The 22,214-nt window shown below is 38.8% G+C and overlaps 1 protein-coding gene across 5 annotated transcripts in view; it reads right to left on the reverse strand.

The window, feature by feature from the left end:
• Positions 1-2,064: 2,064 nt before the first annotated feature.
• The window catches only part of LOC108330230 (serine carboxypeptidase-like 11), a 32,666-nt gene continuing 12,516 nt past the window's right edge, over positions 2,065-22,214 (reverse strand). For 2 of the 5 annotated variants that reach the window (XR_008248399.1, XR_008248400.1), the window contains 9 exons: positions 12,308-12,427; positions 11,911-12,155; positions 11,546-11,803; positions 11,156-11,463; positions 10,898-11,064; positions 10,695-10,805; positions 10,514-10,595; positions 10,039-10,137; positions 9,733-9,959 (listed from right to left, as the gene is read on the reverse strand). Coding sequence is in view for 1 of the 5 variants with exons in the window: in XM_052876374.1 (XP_052732334.1) it covers positions 2,065-2,148; positions 2,306-2,351; positions 2,525-2,638; positions 2,734-2,852; positions 2,938-3,009; positions 3,106-3,255 (585 nt within the window). In the remaining 4 variants the exon portion in view is untranslated. Of the gene's footprint in view, positions 2,149-2,305; positions 2,352-2,524; positions 2,639-2,733; positions 2,853-2,937; positions 3,010-3,105; positions 3,256-9,732; positions 9,960-10,038; positions 10,138-10,513; positions 10,596-10,694; positions 10,806-10,897; positions 11,065-11,155; positions 11,464-11,545; positions 11,804-11,910; positions 12,235-12,307; positions 12,428-12,866; positions 14,686-22,214 lie in introns of those variants that run through there. The other 3 variants (XR_008248398.1, XR_008248397.1, XM_052876374.1) reach the window with 3 other exon arrangements.

The raw sequence follows: 22,214 nt of genomic DNA on the forward strand, positions 1-22,214 counted from the left end.
AATGCAAAAAGTTTAACATTTTCAAAGTCACTTGAAATAATCATAATATCAACATGTGATCATCATTCTCTGCATCTTTGCACGACAATATCTAGTAGACCTTTGAATCCCATTTCTTTAATAATATACGGTGTTTTCCAAAGCAATGCAAAAGCATTATATATGTTGGAGGAAATGGTAAGCACACTCGTCATAAACATTTAGGATTGCTATAACAGCAAGGTATAAGGGTTGAGGCTAACCAGCGGAAAAGATCTCCTGTATTTGATTTCTAATATTATATATATTTATAAAAGAAAGAAGATATTATTGTGAAATAACTCAATATTAAATCTATATAAATCAATGAAACCGATTGGAATATATAATATACGTATAAATAATGGGCAGGAGACGTCTCGTTAATCAAAAATCACTTTGCTCATAATAAGTCTTGTATGTAGGGTGTGTTATTGAACTTTGCTCCTGGATAAATTAATCTTGAATAATATAACATTGGAAAACTCCAGAAACAAAAACCAAGGAAAAGAAAACACCGTTCTCGGGTTGTTGTTGAAGTAGGCCGATCCAAAAGAAGCATGCTCAATTATTCATTTCGTAGTAATGTGTAGACCGAGCGTTCGTCTTGGTTTCTTGTGATTTCAGTGGGATGCTGCTCGGCCCCACGGTGGGTGCCAAAATGTTTCGGCAGGATTTAGAACCCTAATCCAAAACATTCAAAGTTGCCTCTTCTGATGTCCAGTTGTGTTGTCTTCTCTCTTCTCCTTATCCAAGCCGCGGGGGAGGGTGCCTGCAAAAGACACTCCGACGCTCAAGTCAGTGACTTTGCATAATAATCTTGTAATCAAGATTTAGTTATCAGAGCTCTCAGTTTTCAGTTCAAGTTAAGTTACCTGTCTCCTTTGCTAAAAATATATTTATAAATTATAAAGAGCTTACCGTTGGGTCTAACTCATTAACCATCAATGAATGACTATTTAATTATCAATAAATGATAATTATCCTCATTAACTCCCCGGCAGTTATTACCATTAATTACCTTAACGGCTGATCTAACCGATCGGTTCACTGATTTGAGAGGTATCATCGGTCGGACTGATTTTACCGATCGGTTCATTGACCTGCGAAGTATCATCGGTCGGATCGATTTTACCGATCGGTTCATTGACCTGCGAAGTATCATCGGTCGGACTGATCTTACCGATCGGTCGGCTATGAGCCCATAGTAACATATGGCGCGTACCTCTTGATTTAAATAAATAAGTGATAGTTAAAATTAAAAAAAAAAACAATAAGAAAATAAAAAACAAACTCAAAAAAGTCAAAATAGTGATATGTAATTACTTTTCAAATGATATTAATATGAAAATAACTGAAAAAGTTATATTAAACCATTCAAATAAAATCAAGGTAGAATTGAAAACAAAACAAAAAATTAAAAAAAAACATTAAATAAACTCCATAAATATTAAAACCAAAATACAAATTATATCTGAAATATAATACATTATATTGTTGTATTGATGTAAAATTAAAACAATAAGAATATACAAATAAAAAATTGATCAATGTTAACTTAAATTATTTAGATCGAGATGTAAAAAATAAAGAAGTAACAAAATTTGTATGCACATAATTCATAATCAATCTATATTACCTAATTCAAAGGAAGCAAGGCTCCTCAACTAAATTGTTTATTAACATTATAATAAATGAAACATCATTAATTTCAATATATCAATATTTGTGATGATGGATAATGAAATAAAAGTTAATAACTTCTCTTTAATGACAAATACATTTATTAGGTTATTTACCGATAAAAATTGTAACTTATCTCGATTTGACACATATAATGTCACTATAATTAGCTCGCAACTAAATATAATAATGGAAAGAAATATCATATTATTTTTTAAGTGATTATTCAAAATTAAAACATTACTCAATTACTTAATCCCTCCTTTTATATAAGAAGGTATAATACTATTTTTGGGTTCATTAGAACACATTTATTAGGAAACAGATAAATTCGGTCCTTTGCAGCATCGTAAATGGCCTTTGTTACAAAGCCTTCTTAGAGATCCATCTACTGAACATGTCAAAACTTTCTCCCGCTTTGTCAGTCGGAGCTCTGTGGCCCGCACCCTGAAATTATTGGAGAAAAAATAACAAAACAAAAAGCTGGCAAAGATTTACAATATATATATATATATATATATATATATATATATATATATATATATATATATATATATATGCGTACGTGATCCCACAAGTGTAACAAAGAGAATGAGATACTTGCCTTCACAGTTGCAAATGTCATTCGATTGGAGTAAGTCCTCGTGTATCTACATGCAGGAAACACAAACATTAAATACAATATTTAATTATTATTTTAATATATATTAAGCATGATTAAATATAACTACATTATTGGTCTGCATGGTATTGTTGGAAGACAATTCAGTAAGAGATAGGGTAAAAATTAGTGTAAGAAAAAAAGAAAGTTATAAAATTATACCCTGCAACTTGACCATTTGAATTCCATGGCCTCCAATAATCAACAATAGAGTAGTTTAAAGATCTGGTCCATTCTTCAGTTCCCAAGAAAGGAACCAATATGTCATGATCGCCACTGTTATTTGCCACAAGAAATTTGAATTATATATAGTTAATTTGTTGTATAGTTTTACTTCAAGCAATACAACAACATAAAGAAGGAACATTAACTTGTATATTAATGAACGATATCCTTTTTTACTAAGATTTGCGTGATATTCAACGCTGCTTGGAATATCGTACTTGAAATCTTCATCATGATTACAACGAATCCATGTTCCTATACTTCCCTACAATGCATGCATTTGTAATTGTTATATAATGTAGTTAGCATGTGTAAAGGAAAACCAAAAGCAGTGAGTTGTATGAACTCACCTTGCGAACATTAAGTGCTGTTCGAACATTATCATCATTTGCCCAATAAGTCATAAGGAGTGTTGTATAACTCTAATAGTGGTAAAGAAGCAAACATCATTGCCAAATACATGGAAAGGAAATAGTAATTAGAGAACATCTCTCATTCATTTAAGGCATCAACATTACCGGACATGTTACGTCTGACACTTTGAGATCAGTTTTCAAGAAATGCTTTTCAGAAAATTTGTTAATTAGGGATCTTCTCAAAGGAGATTCAGGTTGATCGAACACACACAACGGCTCCAAAATATTGAGTGTATAAAGTCCTGATACAAGCTGCGGCAATGGCATTGTTAAATTCTATACAATTTTCTAAGAGTTTCAAAGAAAACAAAAATCTAGAAACTTAGATTCTCTTATAACCATAAGTAATAGATTACAACTATAGAATTCTAGATAGTTCTAAAAGTTAAGAAAGCCTTAAATAATTTAGAAAAATGTAAAAGTGACTGATCCAACATATATAAAATAGAAAATACATGAAAAGTAATATAAATTTCTAACATATTATCCTTCAATGTTGCTATCCGCGTCCTATAGAAGTGTTAATTTAATCCATGATTATAGAAGTTTTAATTTGATCCATGATTTATGAGTCACTTTTAATCTATCTTTTAATCAACCATGTACTAAATATACCCCCTCTTTATACTTACAACCACCAAGCCCCATAAAATAAAACGCTATATAACTACCTATGTAGATCTCACATGATTCCCCTAATTCTCCATATTCTCATACCCAACTAGTCCCACACTATGCTACAAATTTTCTTTTACTTTCTCTCATACGAACTCATCACCATCTAACCTGTATATTATATTATTTTATACACACACTTGCATTCTCCAAATTCTTCACGACCCCACACCATCTAACCTATTTTAACAATTTTTTTAATAACTTTTTAACAATAAATTATGTATCACTATTTTATTGATCTGTATATTTAAAACCAACAAATCATAAATTACTACTTAAATGATCATAAAAAAGTTATAAAAAAAATTGTTAAAAAACATTTTCCTACTCTATGTATTATATTATTTTATACACATTTTTATCACACCACTTTACGGCACCACAATTTCATGCAAAATCCAAAAAAACTCTACCTACATTCCTCACTCACACCTTCCTATAGTGGCCCCACGTTGACTAACTAAAATGTTATGCCCATATTTTTCTCACATCCCCACATGCGTAGATGTTGCATGCCTATTATGAAAATTTTGCTCTTATACACACCCACAACATGGTCACATTCAAATATAAAGCCAAGATAGCACCCCTACATTTTATTCCATTCTCGGTCACTCACAAGTCAATGCATGAGTTATACAACACCACAACTTACAATCATAAATAACATTCAATGAACAAGGAGGGTCACAACATTCACACACGACATTCATAGTGAATTCACAACAACACCTTTAACCACCCATAGCCCACACCCTCAGTTTATGGTTCTCTGCCACGTTATGAATCACATGGTTGTGGTTCTATCACATGAACAAGCTTCATACCTACCCATTCCCGAACAGAAAAATAATAAATTAATAAAATTATAAATTTATTTATTTATCTACCAACAATTTTAACACAAACCCACACAAAACTAATTTATTTATTTTATTATTTTTCTTCGAGTTTTATGGTACTAAGTGTTAAGAATAATTATATTATTTTAATAAACGTTATTGGAGAATATAATTTTTTTTATCTTATATTGTAATCATAATTTGATAAATAATTAATTATAAAATAAGTATTTTATTATTTCTATAAGAAAAAAGGAAACGGTAAAAACAATATCAATCTCTATAATAAATGCTTTTCAGAAAATTTCTTAATTAGGGATCTTCTCAAAAGAGATTCAGGTTGATCGAACACACACAACGGTTCCAAAATATTGTATGTATAAAGTCCTGATACAAGCTGTGGCAGTGGAATTGTTAAATTCGATACAATTTTCTAAGAGTTTCAAGAAAACAAAAATCTAGAAACTTAGATTCTCTTATAACCACTGTACTGATAGGTCCTCCCGGCATAAGACACGTCCGCCCAGTAATCTGGACGTCCGCCAAATAGTTTAGGACCGTCCGTCCTTAGAAACCGGACGACCGTCCAAGGACGTCCGCCCAGGAATCAGGACCGAACGAGCGGCCAACCATCTGAGAGGTGGACGTCCGCCCAAGGTTGGCATGTCCGCCCAAAGTGGAGCGGAGCGTCCGCCCAATGTGGAGCGTCCGCCAGTGTGGAGCGTCCGCCAGTGTGGAGCGTCCGCCAGTGTGGAGCGTCCGCCCAATGTGGAGCGTCCGCCAGTGGAACATCCGCCCAATATGGAACGTCCGCCCAAGGAGTGGACGTTCGCCCAAGGACTGGACGTCCGCCCAAGAGCTGGACGTCCGCCGCCCAAGGAGTGGACGTTCGCCCAAGAGCTGGACGTCCGCCCAGTGTGGAACGTCCGCCCAAGGAGTGGACGTTCGCCCAAGAGAGGACATCCGGCCAGAGTAGGACGTCCGCCCAGAGGAGGACGTTCGCCCAAGAGCTGGACGCCCACCTAGGGTAACATCCCTGACCGACCATCATTCCCAACCGACGCACTTCGCTGATTACACGGTTAAATGCTAATGACACATTAAGTCCTTAATAAAGATTAAGGTATTATTGGGCCGTTTGAAGGCCCCCAAAAGGTAAAAGCCCATTACGATCAGTATAAATAAAGGTCTCATGTATGATTTCTAGACAGATTGCTTAGAACGCAACACATGCATGCATTATTCAACGCCCTGTCATATTACTGACTTGAGCGTCGGAGTGCCTTTAGCAGGTACCCGGCCCCTCCCCAACTGGGAGGGTGGAGCAGCGCCAAGGAGAGGGAGGATGCCCGCCCGGCTTGGAGATGAAAGCAAAAGATCACCCGCCAGAAGGGGAAGACGCCCGTCCAGCTTGGTGCAGAGAGCGAGCGTCCGGATTGGAGGACGTCCGCCCGGTTTGGAGCACAGAGCGATCGTCCATCTTGGTGCCGCCCGCCAGTGAAGCTCGCTTCGGTTCGTGGGATCCAGCTGAAAGTGTCCGCCCGTTTCCGACGTTCGTGATCGCTTGTCCGCCCGGCTCCAGCGTTCGCCATCAGTCGTCCGTTCGTCTTCGTCGTCCGCCCGTCCGCCATCAACAGTAAGCTCGTGTGTTTTTGCAGGGTCCGCCCGGATCCGGTCGAAACATTTGGCGCCCACCGTGGGGCCGTGTAACTTCGGTTACCCAAAGGTGACCACGAGAAATGAGCACGGACCACCCCATCACCAGTACTTCATAGCCGCACGACACATGTCCTCGGCCATTCGGCCTCCACACATTTAAGAACGTTCGACCTCAGCATAGTCTCGGCCGTTCGACCTCCTCATCTGTAAGGACGCCCGGTCTCAGCATTGTCTCGACCGTTCAGCCTCAGCATAATCTCGGACGTTCGGCCTCAACCTATTCTCGGCCATTTGGACACATATTTTCGACCTTAAAAGGTACGAACACACCCTTTAAGCTAGAAATACGATCAATATTCCCTTATACTGCATGTGACCAACCAATCCGGACTTGAGCGTTCGTCCGCCCAGATTCAGAGAGCGCTCGTCCAATCCGGACTTAAGCGTTCGTCCGCCCGGATTCAGAGAGCGCTCGTCCAATCCGGACTTAAGCGTTCGTCCGCCCGGATTGAGAGAGCGCTCGTCCAATCCGGACTTAAGCGTTCGTCCGCCCAGATTCAGAGAGCGCTCGTCCAATCCGGACTTAAGCGTTCGTCCGCCCGGATTCAGAGAGCGCTCGTCCAATCCGGACTTAAGCGCTCATCCGAGCATGATCAACCCACCAAGCCGTCTTACAAGGTACGGACACATACTTTCTTTGAAATTCGCCATGTTCCCTTCATAATGCAGGTAACCCGCAACAATGGCACGAGTGCATATCCTCCCAGTAAGACCAAGCTGGTGAAAAAGAGTGTTCCAAAGAGAACAACTCTCAGCTTGGCCGGGCAAGAAAGCGAAGGACCGTTCCTCCCAGTAAGACCAAGCTGGTGAAAAAGAGTGTTTCAAAGAGAACAACTCTCAGCTTGGCCGGGCAAGAAAGCGAAGGACCGTCCCTCCCAGTAAGACCAAGCTGGTGAAAAAGAGTGTTCCAACGAGAACAACTCTCAGCTTGGCCGGGCAAGAAGCGAAGGACCGTCCTCCCAGTAAGACCAAGTTGGTGAAAAAGAGTGTTCCAACGAGAACAACTCTCAGCTTGGCCGGGCAAAGAAGCGAAGGACCATCCGCCCTATCAAACCCAAGCTGGTGAAAAAGAGTGTTCCAACAAGAACAACTCTCAGCTTGGTTGGGCGACGAAGCAAAGAGCCGGCCATCCGTAACTTAGCCAAATCTGGCATTCAGGAATCAGCCGGCCATTCGTAACTTAGCCAAATCTGGCATTCAGCGATCAGCCGGAAATCCGTAACTTAGCCAAATCTGGCATTCAGGAATCAGCCGGCCATCCGTAACTTACCAAAATCTGGCATTCAGGAATCAGCCGGAAATCCGTAACTTAGCCAAATCAGGCATTCAGGAATCAGCCGGCCATCCGTAACTTAGCCAAAATCTGGCATTCAGGAATCAGCCGGTCATCCGTAACTTAGCCAAAATCTGGCATTCAGGAATCAGCCGGTCATCCGTAACTTAGCCAAAATCTGGCATTCAGGAATCAGCCGGCCATCCGTAACTTAGCCAAAATCTGGCATTCAGGAATCAGCCGGCCATCCGTAACTTAGCCAAAATCTGGCATTCAGGAATCAGCCGACCATTCGTAACTTAGCCAAATCTGGCATTCAGCGATCAGCCGGAAATCCGTAACTTAGCCAAATCTGGCATTCAGGAATTAGCCGGCCATCCGTAACTTAGCCAAATCTGGCATTCAGGAATCAGCCGGCCATCCGTAACAGCCAAATCTGGCATCCAGGAATCAGCCGGCCATCCGTAACTTAGCCAAATCTGGCATTCAGGAATCAGCCGGCCATCCGTAACAGCCAAATCTGGCATCCAGGAATCAGCCGGCCATCCGTAACTTAGCCGAATCTGGCATTTATCACCAAACTGGAGTAGGAGGACGTCAATCAACCATCCGGCCATTTGTCCTCCAAGGTACGCCAAGTCGACCTCCACATAGACCCAACAATTCGGGGACCATCTAACAAATCCCTTCGCACAATCAAATTACGCTCGGGCTTGGGGGGGGCTTATGTACTGATAAGTCCTCCCAGCATAGACCGAGCGAACGGTTAACAAGGCCGCCCCCCAAAATGGCAATCAGGACCAAGGCCGCTCGAGCGCCACAAGGCCGAGCGTTCACCCCTGTTGAGTACCAAAGTCGAGCGCCCACCCTGGACGACTCGCATAAAACAAGAACCGGACGTCTATCTAAAGTAGCACGTCCGCCCAAAGATTGAACGAGCGTCCAATCACTGAAAAAGGGACGTCCAAGATGGAACGTCCGTCCAGAATGAAATGACCGCCCAAAAATGGAAAACAGGACGAGCGTCCTGCCATTTGGACGTCCGCCCTAACTTGGCAATCAAGACGAACGTCCACCCAAGATGGCATGTCCGTTCAAAATGACGAGCGGCCACCCGTGTCAAGCAACAAAGACCGAACGCCCAAATAAACATTAGTCCGAGTTTGCATGGATCCAGCGGTTTACCAAAATGACGCCCATCCAGGCACGGACAACCCCTTCGCACAATAAAATTATGCTCGGGCTTCGGGGGCTTATGTACTGATAGGTCCTCCCGGCATAAGACACGCCCGCCCAGTAATCCGGACGTCCGCCAAATAGTTTAGGACCGTCCATCCTTAGAAACCGGACGACCGTCCAAGGACGTCCGCCCAGGAATCAGGACCGAACGAGTGGCCAACCATCTGAGAGGTGGACGTCCGCCCAAGGTTGGCATGTCCGCCCAAAGTGGAGCGGAGCGTCCGCCCAATGTGGAGCGTCCGCCAGTGTGGAGCGTCTGCCAGTGTGGAGCGTCCGCCAGTGTGGAGCGTCTGCCCAATGTGGAGCGTCCGCCAGTGGAACCACTACTACAAAAAAGGGCATAGATAGTGCTTTTTTTTTGTTATAGATAGCGCTTTTTAAGCGCTATCTATGCGTGCGCTATCTATTAATAGATAGCGCTTCTCAAAAAAGCGCTATCTATTGTCAGCAATAATAAATAGCGCTTCGTTAAAAAAGCGCTATCTATTGACAACCACCAATAGATAGCGCTTGTTTAAAGAAGCGCTATCTATTGGTGGCTGTCAATAGATAGTGCTTTTTTAAAGAAGCGCTATCTATTATTGCTGACAATAGATGTGCCGGTCAACGGATGAATAGTGCCGGTCAACGCGTGAATAGTGATTCTTTATTTTCTTCTCCAATCCTTATTTATCTGCAAAATAAACACACAAAAACACTCAAACTGATACAAAATCAACAATATATACATATTATACAACTTTTCATGAGATTTTACTCCATAAAGCATCAAAGGAGATTAAAATAAGTGCTTAGGATATGCAATTCTTGGCACTTATCAATAGCACTTCTCTTCTTTAAAGAAGCGCTATCTATTGTTTCAAAATTGTTTTTAAAAAAATAATAAATTTTAGAATAAAATATAAAATATTAGTTCTATTATGGTATTATATACAAAAAAAAAATATAAAATATTGAGAAAAATATGACAAATGTCTCAAAAAGAATGTTCATTAATATAAATACAAATTATTGGTACACTAATATTTCAAAAGTTAATCGTTAAGTCGTCTATTACGTGTAACATATATATCCTATCAATACTTATAATCACATCACCTTAACATAACCTATAAGCATGTACTAATTACATGTATACACCAATTTTCTCTAACTTCAATGATTTGACTTTCATGATATTGTTGACATCTGCAACTAGAAAAATACTGCAAGAAAGAGAAAATAATATAGAATTAGTTAATTAAATATTACTACAAATTAATTATGACGATAAAGATAACTTACATCAGTTGGAATTGTTCCTCCTTCACAATATGTAATAATTTCCTTCATATATTGGCAAACGTAATACCCACAATCATTGCCGTTGGGTTGTCTTGGGCACTAGAATTTCAAAATTAAAAAGCATTTTTATAATTTGAACATAAAAAGATTCAAAACTCTAGTATACTCCAAACATGTTCAGTGCAAATAACAAATAATTATATACCATATACAAGTTTAAACTATTAATAAAAGGTTATGCTTTCATAACAATCAGATACTCCTCCAACCAGTTTCACAATAATACATGTTATTTAACTAACCATTACTATGCAACAAGGAAATAAGTCTTCAATAATTCAAGAATACAAGTTATTCACCTAACCAGTACAATACAAGCAGCCATAATGTGAATTAAAAGGTCACATGAGGTCATTCAACAATTTAATTATCACAATCAAGACTATACTACACAAAACATACTAGAGTAATGTACCTTAATTGTTGTCCACTTGATATTGTTTGACTTAGATTTTGAAACCATGTTTCCTGTTTGAGCTCGATAGGTTTGTATAACCCTAGTGAATAAATAAAATTAAAGCATGTATAAGTAACAACAATACAACTAAAAGTATACGAATATGTCAAGTAAAAGTATACTACACATATATTCTTACATGTCAAACAATTTCTTCAAATCTTGCCTCATATTAATGTCTACCGCTACTGGGTCAAGATAATGAATTATCTCCAGTTTAAGATTGATTCCTAGCAAAACCCAATGTTGGCTGCAATTTGAAATGAATCAACAAAATTAGAATTCGTACATCTAACTTTGAAAATAATACATTGTTGATAAAGTTGTAAAGTAAAGTATTACCCGGTATTAATAGGTGCAAGAACAAACTTATCAATCACCCCATTATCAAGAAAAATAGTAACTATTTTTTGCATTCTGTCTTTCATTGGTAGCTCATGTGTTGTGATTTGGGGTGATAAAAAAAGAATGCCTTATCATTTGGCTTAACAAAGTTTTGATATAGGTACCTTATAAAAGAAAAATATAAGAATGTATTAGCAATATGATAAGGTGTCAATCTAATAATGAAGTTAATGATAAATGTAGTATATGTTTTACCCGATATATATAGAAATTGTAGTTGCACCTAGCCATGCATAGTTAGTAACTTCTCCAATAATTTCTGCATTAACAATTTCTTTATGATTATCTAGTCCAAATATGTTTTTGTCCATTTGTATTGGAGGAAGTGACTCTGATGGCTTTAGTTTCATGTATGAAGAGAGACAATTGCACCATTCAGAAATATTGGGATGAAACAGTTTACGAGGAGTATGTTGAAAGGCCATTTTCCCTTGACATTTCTTTTTAGGTGCAATACATTCATTTGTATTATTCATGTTTCTCTTTTTAGGTTGAGTAGAATCCTAAAACAACATCAATTAAACAAGTTAGGCAATAGGTGAAATATGTTCATAAATATGAATGAATACAATTGTATAAACATACCTCATCACTAATCTGTATGAAATTCATTGGCCATGCCACAAATGTACCTATTGCTTGTCCTATTGTCATCATGTCATCATCATCAATTGGTATAGGCAAGGATACATTTGGCTCCAAAGCAATATCTATACTAACTTTAACATGTCCCTTAGGTAAAGGTCTACCATGTAGTGTATCACTTTTAAAATTATGCAATTTTCCATGGGCAACCAAGCAAAGTGATGGTGATAATGTAAACAATTTACAACTTGAGACCCCCTACATTATAAAACATAATTATAAGACAATCTTCAATGTGATTCCTATGAAAGTTTAAAGTAAGAAAATTAAAATAATAATGAAAGTAATGTAGATAAGTTAGTTACCTCGGGAAAACTATTTGATGACAATGTGCAACTCCCTTGGCCACTATTATTATTAGCTTCTTCAGTAGTATTTAGTGTGTCATTTTTTCGAAGCATCTCATTTTCCATTCGTGCAATTCTTTCCGACATGTCTTTCAATTGAGCAGTTAATTTATCATGCTCATGCTGTGTATGACGCTTTTTGGACGGGAAATAATCTCTATGACCGACTCCAAATCCCATTCCCCTAACACGACCTGGATACTCTGGGAGACATAAAGCTTGACTCAAAATGTCAGAGTGATCATTATTCATCTCTTCTGAATTAGTTTGTGACAATTGAACCTAAACAAGAACCAAACATATCACATTTATTCTCATTCCACACACAAATATAATATGAAAACATATTACTTACACATTTGTCTCAAACTTGTTGAGTTTCTTCATTTTCAATTGCCCCGCTTTTGTTCACACGACCATGCTTCCATAATTCTTGACGGGGAATGTTATTAACATTTGATCCCAATTCCTTTATCTAATTATTGTAGAAAAGATCAAATTAGTTAGAAAATTGCAAGAGAATCAACATTTGATCCCATATTCATTTAATTCATTTTTCAAGAGCATTAAAAGCATTCCATGTATAGATTGGAAAGACAATGAACATAAAGTTTCCACAGTAAAAAGACTACCATAATCTTATAATTTTCCAATTAATCACACACTCCAATGAACCATTCAAAATTACTATAAGATAAATAGATAAATTATTATATAAGATAAGTTTTCCTACATCATAACATGATAGTCATGAGACTTTAACCCTATTAGCTTTAGATCTTTCATAGATACTAAGTTCCTAATGTTTGATGAATACCCTTCTGGTACTTTAACTCCTTGTAGAAACTTACAAAACACAATTTTTTCCTTTCTAGATAGAGTATAAGCTGCTGGAGGTAGATATTGACGTTTACCTTTCTTTATTGGTGCCAATTCTGTTCGAATTCCCATTTGAACTAAGTCCAACCTTGCTTTGATGCCATCCTTAGACTTTCCAGGAACGTTCAACAACGTACCTATGACACTATCAAATACATTTTTTTCGATATGCATCACATCAAGGAAATGTCTAACGTACAAGGACTTCTAATATGGCAAATCAAAAAATATAGACTTTTTCTTCCACCCACTTGTGACTAGATCTCTTGCAAAAGGCTTACCAAATTTGTTGTTTATATCCTTTACTTTTTCAAAAACTTTATCACCATACAACAATTTTGGAGCTCTACGTTCTTCTGTCGTCCCATTAAATGCTTTTCTCCATCCTCGATAACGGTGCTTTGAAGGTAAGAATCTGCGATGCCCGAGAAATACATTTTTCTTACCATGTTCCAATCGCACCCAATCTGTATTATCTTCACATATAGGGCATGCACACTTCCCTTTGATACTATATCCAGATAGATTACCATATGCCGGAAAATCATTAATTGTGCCAAACAACATTGCCCTTAGCAGGAAACTTTCTTCCGTATACCCATCATACACCTCTACACCTTCGTTCCACATATCCTTCAAGTCTTCAATAAGAGGTGCCAAGTATATGTCTATGTCATTCCCTGGTTGTTTTGGACCTGGAATTAACATGGACAACATCATGAACTGCCTTTTCATGCATAGCCATGGAGGTAGGTTATATATAATCATAACCACAGGCCACGTGCTATGCGAGTTGCTTTGCATACCATGCGGATTTATTCCATCAGTAGACAAAGCAAGACGTAGGTTTCGTGGTTCTTTCCCAAAATTAGGGTAATCATGGTCAACTTTTGCCCATTGAGGAGAATCTGCAGGGTGTCGAAGCTTTCCATCACGTATTCTTTCATCTGCATGCCATCTTAAGTTCTTTGCATCTTGTTCATTACGATACATGCGCCTAAATCTTGGTATTATAGGAAAATACCATACCACTTTGCTCGGCACTAAATTTTTCTTATACCGCGATGTCATACATTTAGGACATTTATCCAATGGGGCATATTCATTTCGAAAAAGAATGCAATCATTTGGATAAGCATGAATCTTCTCGTAGCTCATCCCAATAGAGCTTAATATTTTTCTAGCATCATACATTCGACTAGGAAGCACATTATCTTGTGGTAGCATATCTTTTATAAGTGATAGTAATTCAGTAAAGCTAGTATCAGACCATCCATTTCGTGCTTTCAAATTGAATAATTTCAAGACTGCTGATAGTCTTGTGAAACTAGTACAACCATTATACAGTGGTGTCTTTGCATCCATTGTCAACCTATCAAACATCTGAGGAGAATCTTGCATATCCTCTTCGATTACATTTACAATCTCCTCAACATCATCTAACTCATATGTTGTATCAGTTTCTTTCGGTGTATAACTTGTATTATGATGAAAATCATTATTCATATGACTTTTTCTATTTTCACCATGTTTGGTCCAACATGTATAACTTTTATCAATTCCATTGCAAATTAAATGCTCTTCTAACTCATCTGCATTCATTACCTTTAAATGACAACACTGCAAGCAAGGACAAATGATTCTACTAGGGTTTTTTGCATGCTCAACTGCAAATCTACGAAAACTTTTCACCCCATCCTCGTATTCTTTTGATAATCGACTAGCAGACATCCATTTTTGTTCCATATTTTATTAATCTATCAAGATTAGTCAATATAGTATTAGCAATATATACAAGTTAACACTATTTGCAATAACAAACTATAAAATAATATTCATCCTACCTCAACTTTGAACACACAGTATATGTAAGAAAAATTCACAATTGCAATTTACAAAAAGAATAACAATGCAATTAGTAAAAATAAAATCAAGTATTTATAAATCTAATTAAACAAACCAATTTCAGATGATCATAAGAAAATGAAAATGCACCCTGCACAAATAAAAATCACACTACAATATGCCTACTTGGGAGCAACAATGATGTTGAGTGTATACTCTATCAGAGCCCGAATAAAGAAAACAAGGTCACTTAAGAAAAGAAATAAAATGATAATATTTTTCTACCTAGAAGGCCAAAAAGGAATGTGCAGTAAGGTGGTTAATTAAAGAGAAGTAGCAAAGTGAATATTGTGTGGTAAGGTGTATTTGTCTACCTAGAAGTAGCAGTAAGGTTAATTAAAATTAAAATGTAGTAGTATTTGTCTACTTATAAATTCAAAGAAGAATGTGCAGTAAGATGGTTAATTAAATAGAAGCAGTAAGGTCAATATTGTGTGGTAAGGTGTATTTGTCTACCTAGAAGTAGCCGTAAGATTAACTAAAAAGTAGCAATATTAGTTCTTTTAAAATATATAATAAACTTTAGTATGAATTTAATAATATTATTTTATTTTAATAATTATTATATTAACTTTTTAAACAACTTTAAAAAGAGTTATTTATTTATTTATCCATATTATATATATATATATATATATACTTTTATTAATTTACAAAATAATTAAAATTTATTTATATATATATATATATACTTTTATTAAAATTTACAAAATAATTAAAATTCACACGGACAGCAGCAAGGATGAAACACTAATTATGAAGGCTTCCTATTTTATTTGCTGCCAATGCTTACTACACCGTCACATTAACTCTAGCAATTGAAGAATCACACCACACGGCCTAGCCATCCAATTAAAAGGGAATCTTCTTTCTTTTAAGAAGTGGGAGACAATACAAAAAGGTGGGTACCACTCACGGTTTCTTTTACAATGGCTTGGCAGCCCATGGGCAATGAATATTAAATAAATTGAAGATGCATGGTGGGAGATGAAAGGAGTGCAGGCAGCAGCACGCAGGAGACACAACGTCCAGCAAAAGCCACCTTGAGCAAAGGAACACGTTGGAGAAAAGCTGCACGCTTACTGCATGGAGGTTTTGGAATTTTTCTTTCTTAGAAGGGCTCTCTGTTTCGGAAAGGGGGACACGTTTCTTTTATTTTTCCAGCAGCAAAATGCTTAGTTTCTTGGTGGAGAGAAAGGAAGGCAGTTGCACCAGCCACGTCCAACGCTGCCAGCAGGGAGCACACAGCTGCACACAACACAATCACACTCCACGGCCTAGTCCAGCACATCCAGAGGTTGGAGAAGAAGAATGGCTGCTGCATGAGGAAGGACTCCACGATCCAACAGCCACACAGCAGCACCGTCCAGCTTGAAGAACTCACGGCACATGAAGGTACCATGATGTTGGAAGAGAGAAAGTGTCAGGGCCAGGCCTTCAATATGTCCAGCCACATCCAGGAGCAACAGCTGCTCCATGTAAAGAAAGAGGAGCTCACGGCCAGCTAAGGTGCAGCAGCGTCCGGTCTGTAAAGAGTTGGGACGTGTTGGAACAATCCAGCCATCTTCACGCATCCAGCAAGCATGTCCAACAAGTCTTGTATCCAGGAAGCTCATGGCCTTGCTGGAAGAAGAACATCACGGCCAGCTAAGGTGCAGCACCAAGCATCCAAGAAGTGGCAAGAAGCGGAAGCAATCCAGCAAACAAAGTCCAGCCTTTCACCACGGAACAGCAGCTTGGATGAGCTTTCACGGCATGGCTGGATGGAAAAAAAAGCAGCGTCCAGCAAGAAGGGGAGTGGTGTCTGGCCTGCACAAAGCAGCACCAGGGGAAGCGAGAAAGCTTTTTCACGGTGGCACACAACACCACGCATCCAAGAAGTGGTGTTCTCGGTCAAAGCAGTAGCATGCGGAAGTGTATGACAAATGGAGGGCTCCACCTTATTTTATTTGGCATCCAGGAGCAGCAATTGATGGAAGAAATTAATTAAAAAATGATAATGGGAGACCAAACACATGGGGAAGCTGGCTGAAACAAATGAAAGTGTGCACTTCCAAGAATATAAGGAGAAGGTTGTGTAGTGTTAAGTGTGAGTAATTTAGATTCCAGTAGCAGTAGTGTAGTGTAGTATACAGTAGAATAGAGGGGGACATTCCAGAGGGGAGAGCAGCCCGTGAGGAGCAGCCCGTGCGAATGCAGAGAGCTGGATAGTGGACAGTGGAAGTGGACGACTGGAACGTGAAGAGGAGCACAACAGTGGAAGGCTACGGTTGATGTACAATTACTGATTTTGAAGCAAAATGGTGACACTTTTACACTGTTAATTTCAAGAACAACATTTTCTATTACTAACACATGACAACTTCGAGAATCAACACCATTGGCTTCACACAATTAAAAGTTCACAGCCAGATTAAAGACTTTGTTCCTTCTACAACTCATACTACTTTAATTGCCCGGTAAAACTATTTTATCATTTATCTCTATCCTATTGAAACCAGTAGAGAACATACCAACAAACATGTATGACCAGAGTTATATAGCTTGAATCATCTATACCTCTACACAACTAATAATTATTGTCCTTCGGAACAACAATAGAACATCTAGCTATGGTTTATCATTATGTTTCTATTTTATTGGAACTATCATTCAAATAGTTATTTTTGAAAGCTGAAATTTGAATAAAAAATCCAAATTCCTTTGACTGAACATGATCTACAACACTCCAATCCTTTCTCTCACCTCACACTTCCAATCAAACATTAAACCTCACCTTCTCTCAACCTTTCTCTGCAACTACCCTTCTCCCCTCTGTTACATTAACATTCCCTCTTCCTAACACTCAAACACACACTAATCCAAGTTGTTCCATACTTACACTAAGAATTACTCTCACTCATGCAAAACAGAGTCATCAAACCCAAATATTCACGCGACCTATGTGTGCTTAAATAAAATAACTATAACTATAACACAATTGCAAAATTTAAAAACTCACCAGAGGAGTGTCGTTCTCCCTCAGTGTTTGCCCTAACACAGAAGCGAGTGACAATGGGTTCTTAAACCCAGTGCACGAACACAAATTCTACACTAATGGCGCAATCACCACCTGATAAAAATGTGTTTTCATGAAAATAAGGCAAAGGATAAACAAAGCCGAGAAGAGGAGGGAGAGGGAATGTGATACCTGAAAACGGAAGTCCTAAAACGAAGGAGCAAAGGCCACACACACTGTTGAAAACGGGAGTGCACTAAAAGAGTGAGCAAAGACGTACACGTCCAATTGAAGGAGAACTACCGAATGAGCCCTAACGCACTGATGAACGGAGGAGAAGGAGCCCTACGCTGATGAAACAGAGGAGAAGAGCCCTAACCAGTGGTGAAACGGAGGAGCAGCGCGAATGAAACGGAGGAGGAGCGCGAATGAAACGAAGGAGCAGCGCGAATGAAACCTTGGAACAGCGCTAAGCAGTGATGAAGTGAACGTCAAATTGCAAGAGACTCCTAGTAGCGCGAAGAGGAAAAAATTTTAATCGTTATAGATAACGCGTACTCTAAAACGTGCTATCTATTGGGTCACAATACATTGCGCTTAGTTAAAAACGTGCTATCTATTCAATTGTCATAGATAGCGCTTTTTCAAACAAGCGCTATCTATAGATATATTTCAATTTATTAATTAAAAAAATAATATTAAATAATTATAGATAGCGTTTTTTTAAATATGCGCTATCTATTGTCATAGTTATAGATAGCGCTTGTTTAAATAAGTGCTATCTATTGTTCTGCACATTAATAGATAGCGCTTATTAGAAAAAGCGCTATCTATTATGCGCTATCTATAGTCAATTTTGTAGTAGTGAACATCCGCCCAATATGGAACGTCCGCCCAAGGAGTGGACGTTCGCCCAAGGACTGGACGTCCGCCCAAGAGCTGGACGTCCGCCGCCCAAGGAGTGGACGTTCGCCCAAGAGCTGGACGTCCGCCCAGTGTGGAACGTCCGCCCAAGGAGTGGACGTTCGCCCAAGAGAGGACATCCGCCCAGAGTAGGACGTCCGCCCAGAGGAGGACGTTCGCCCAAGAGCTGGACGTTCGCCCAAGGATTGGACGTCCGCCCAAGGAATTGACGTCCGCCCAAGAGCTGGACGCCCACCTAGGGTAACATCCCTGACCGACCATCATTCCCAACCGACGCACTTCGCTGATTACACGGTTAAATGCTAATGACACATTAAGTCCTTAATAAAGATTAAGGTATTATTGGGCCGTTTGAAGGCCCCCAAAAGGTAAAAGTCCATTACGATCAGTATAAATAAAGGTCTCAGGTATGATTTCTAGACAGATTGCTTAGAACGCAACACATGCATGCATTATTCAACGCCCTGTCATATTACTGACTTGAGCGTCGGAGTGCCTTTAGCAGGTACCCGGCCCCTCCCCAACTGGGAGGGTGGAGCAGCGCCAAGGAGAGGGAGGACGCCCGCCCGGCTTGGAGATGAAAGCAAAAGATCACCCGCCAGAAGGGGAAGACGCCCGTCCAGCTTGGTGCAGAGAGCGAGCGTCCGGATTGGAGGACGTCCGCCCGGTTTGGAGCACAGAGCGATCGTCCATCTTGGTGCCGCCCGCCAGTGAAGCTCGCTTCGGTTCGTGGGATCCAGCTGAAAGTGTCCGCCCGTTTCCGACGTTCGTGATCGCTTGTCCGCCCGGCTCCAGCGTTCGCCATCAGTCGTCCGTTCGTCTTCGTCGTCCGCCCGTCCGCCATCAACAGTAAGCTCGTGTGTTTTTGCAGGGTCCGCCCGGATCCGGTCGAAACAACCACCATAAGTAATAGATTACAACTATATAATTCTAGATAATAATTTAGAAAATTGTAAAATTGACTGATCCAAAATATATAAAATAGAAAATACAAGTAATATAAATTTCTAACATATTATCCTCCATCTTTATCCACATCCTATAGTGTCAATTTGATCCATGGTTTATGAGTAAGTTTTAATCTTTGAAAAGTTCTGTTTTAAAAGATCTTTTCAAGTGAAAAAAAATAAAGTTTCAACTTTCAGAGTTCCCTCTCAAGTCGGTTAGTATCAAGATTAAGGTGGGATTGACCCTACTACTAATGAATAACTTATCCAGAAATTATTTGACCAGGTTTTAAGGTTTATGTACAATTCATGCAAATTGGATTTTTATTTCTATTCTAGAATATGTTTCCAATACTTTTTCTGGACATACGATACGAAAATAAAAAAAGATAAGTCATACAATTGAATTAGGATGTTTTTGAATCTCAACTCTATATATGGGAAAGGAAAAAGCTACTGACTTCCCGATGCCTTTAGCAATTCTTATGTCTTGTCTAGTCCTTCCAAGATCGGAGTGGAGAACTTCAAGCAGCACCATAGCCCTAGGAGAACTAGAATAGGTAGCACGGGTCACAACAAGACTTCAATCTCTCGATCCAGCAATGAGGAAAGAAAGGTCTCTGCCCGAAAGAAAAGAAGTGACATTTCCCTTCCGCTTACTACCTATCAAAGAGGTACCTAAATCTATTTGTTGTTGGGCTTACTGGTTAGATAGGAATTGGTAACAACATAGCTCTTCTTTCATTGCTTTGTAGATTGTGTACTTTTGCCCTAAAGTAGGGAGAAGGAATCCCCTTAGATGTCTATGTATCCTTTATCCCTTTTTTTTAGCGTTATATCTGATCTGTTGTCTCTGAAAAATGGAGAGAGAAAGAGCAGATGGATCATATCCCCTATATCGAACACTAAATCCTATCTATTGATAGAAAGATCTTCGTCAAATACCGGACTGCAGAGTTGAAGGCTTAGGTCTAGGTCTTTGCACCGTCTTGAAACCTTTTTTCTGAGCTTTCAACAATTGACTCTCGGACGCTAACTAAGGAGACTATTACATCTCGCTCTTATTATAAAAAAAACAATACAAAAGAAGACAGGTTGCCCTGCCCTGTCATTCTCAAGCTCGAGGTCGTCTTTCTTGTCTCACACCATAGAAGTCTTCAAATACAAAATCTATCTTCGTTCTATTATATTCCAGTAGTGTAATGTATTCTATGTATCTTATAGGAATTGAAAATACTCTTTCAATCAAACAAATATTTGAATTATTCCCGTATTCCTATTTTGAGAAAATCAAGGGAAAAAAAAAGAAGAAATGGATCAATTCCTTGCCTTTTCTCTCATTGTTGTTGGAAGTCCAATCTTTTAAGTTCAGTGAAATCCCAAAAATTGAAAGTCAGTAGTCATTGTCAGGATGGAAAGCTACTCTTCAATCACTTATTTAAGCATTATGCACCTAAGCTCAGTCTTTTTGGAAGCTATCTTGCTAAACCTAGATTCTTGCTAAATAGTTCCTTTTTCTTCTCTCTTTATGCTCGAAATCGTACTCATTCGACATCGAATTTCATGGGTTGGGCATCATTACATTATTTAATAAAAAAAATTGTTGAACACCCAAAAGTTTCCCAAACACTCGCTAATCATTGTCACTTTACTCATCAACTAATGCATCTATAGAAAACAATTGTTCTCGTATAATAACACAAGTTATATGATCATCACACAAACATAAACAAGTAAGGGTGAGCTAATAGAATAAACATCAAGCACTAGTGCAGTAAGGGGATATGACATCGGTTAGTTTTGCTTATAGGCATCGGTTCTGTAACTGAGGCATATACGAACGAGGTAAAAAGAGGTGGTTTTGTGCCTCGGTTCTGAACCGGGTCAAAACGAGATTCGATTATGTCTCAGTTCTTACATAACCGAGGCAATAACGTGTTTTTTTTTCTATTTTTTCGGTATCCACAGTTCACTTCTCCCTCTTCGTTGCACAGAGTTATTGATTATGTTGCTGAGTTCTAGTTCTATTTATTCAACAAAGCCACTACATGAACAACCCAAATTTCGGTATCACGAACCAAAGGAAAGAAGGAAAGAACAACAAAAGGAAGAAAACACACAGAAACACAATTTTGAGACAAAAAAAAACATAATTTCGGTATCAGGAACCAATGGCACCCAAACTCCATCAACGCGTTCAAATCCTCTGATTATCACGAACCAGTGCCACCCAAACTCCAACCTGCATTAACAACCCAAATTTTCAACCCGAATCAAAAGCCCCTAACGGAGGTGCAATCGGAGCTCTCCGAGCGGCTGAGGTTGAAGTCCGGCAAAGATTGGAGCAATGTTTACCATGGACACTTCAACCACTCCATCAAGATGCTCCCTTTCTTTCTCTTTCTTCTTTCCCAACGAGCAATAGAAGCCGCAGAGCAACCTAAGAAGCAGAACCCCCAAATCCATTTCGTCATCTACTTGCAGAGACACTATCTTGACCGATTAATCGGTGGAACCAAGGTTTTAAACGGTGGAAAAGAGGAATGAACATAGGAAAATAGACTTAGAGTGCGAAGGAGAGGTGGATGTGTAATGGAGGTTGAGAGATG

The sequence above is a fragment of the Vigna angularis genome, chromosome 4 (assembly GCF_016808095.1).
Source record: "Vigna angularis cultivar LongXiaoDou No.4 chromosome 4, ASM1680809v1, whole genome shotgun sequence".
NCBI lineage: Eukaryota > Viridiplantae > Streptophyta > Magnoliopsida > Fabales > Fabaceae > Vigna > Vigna angularis.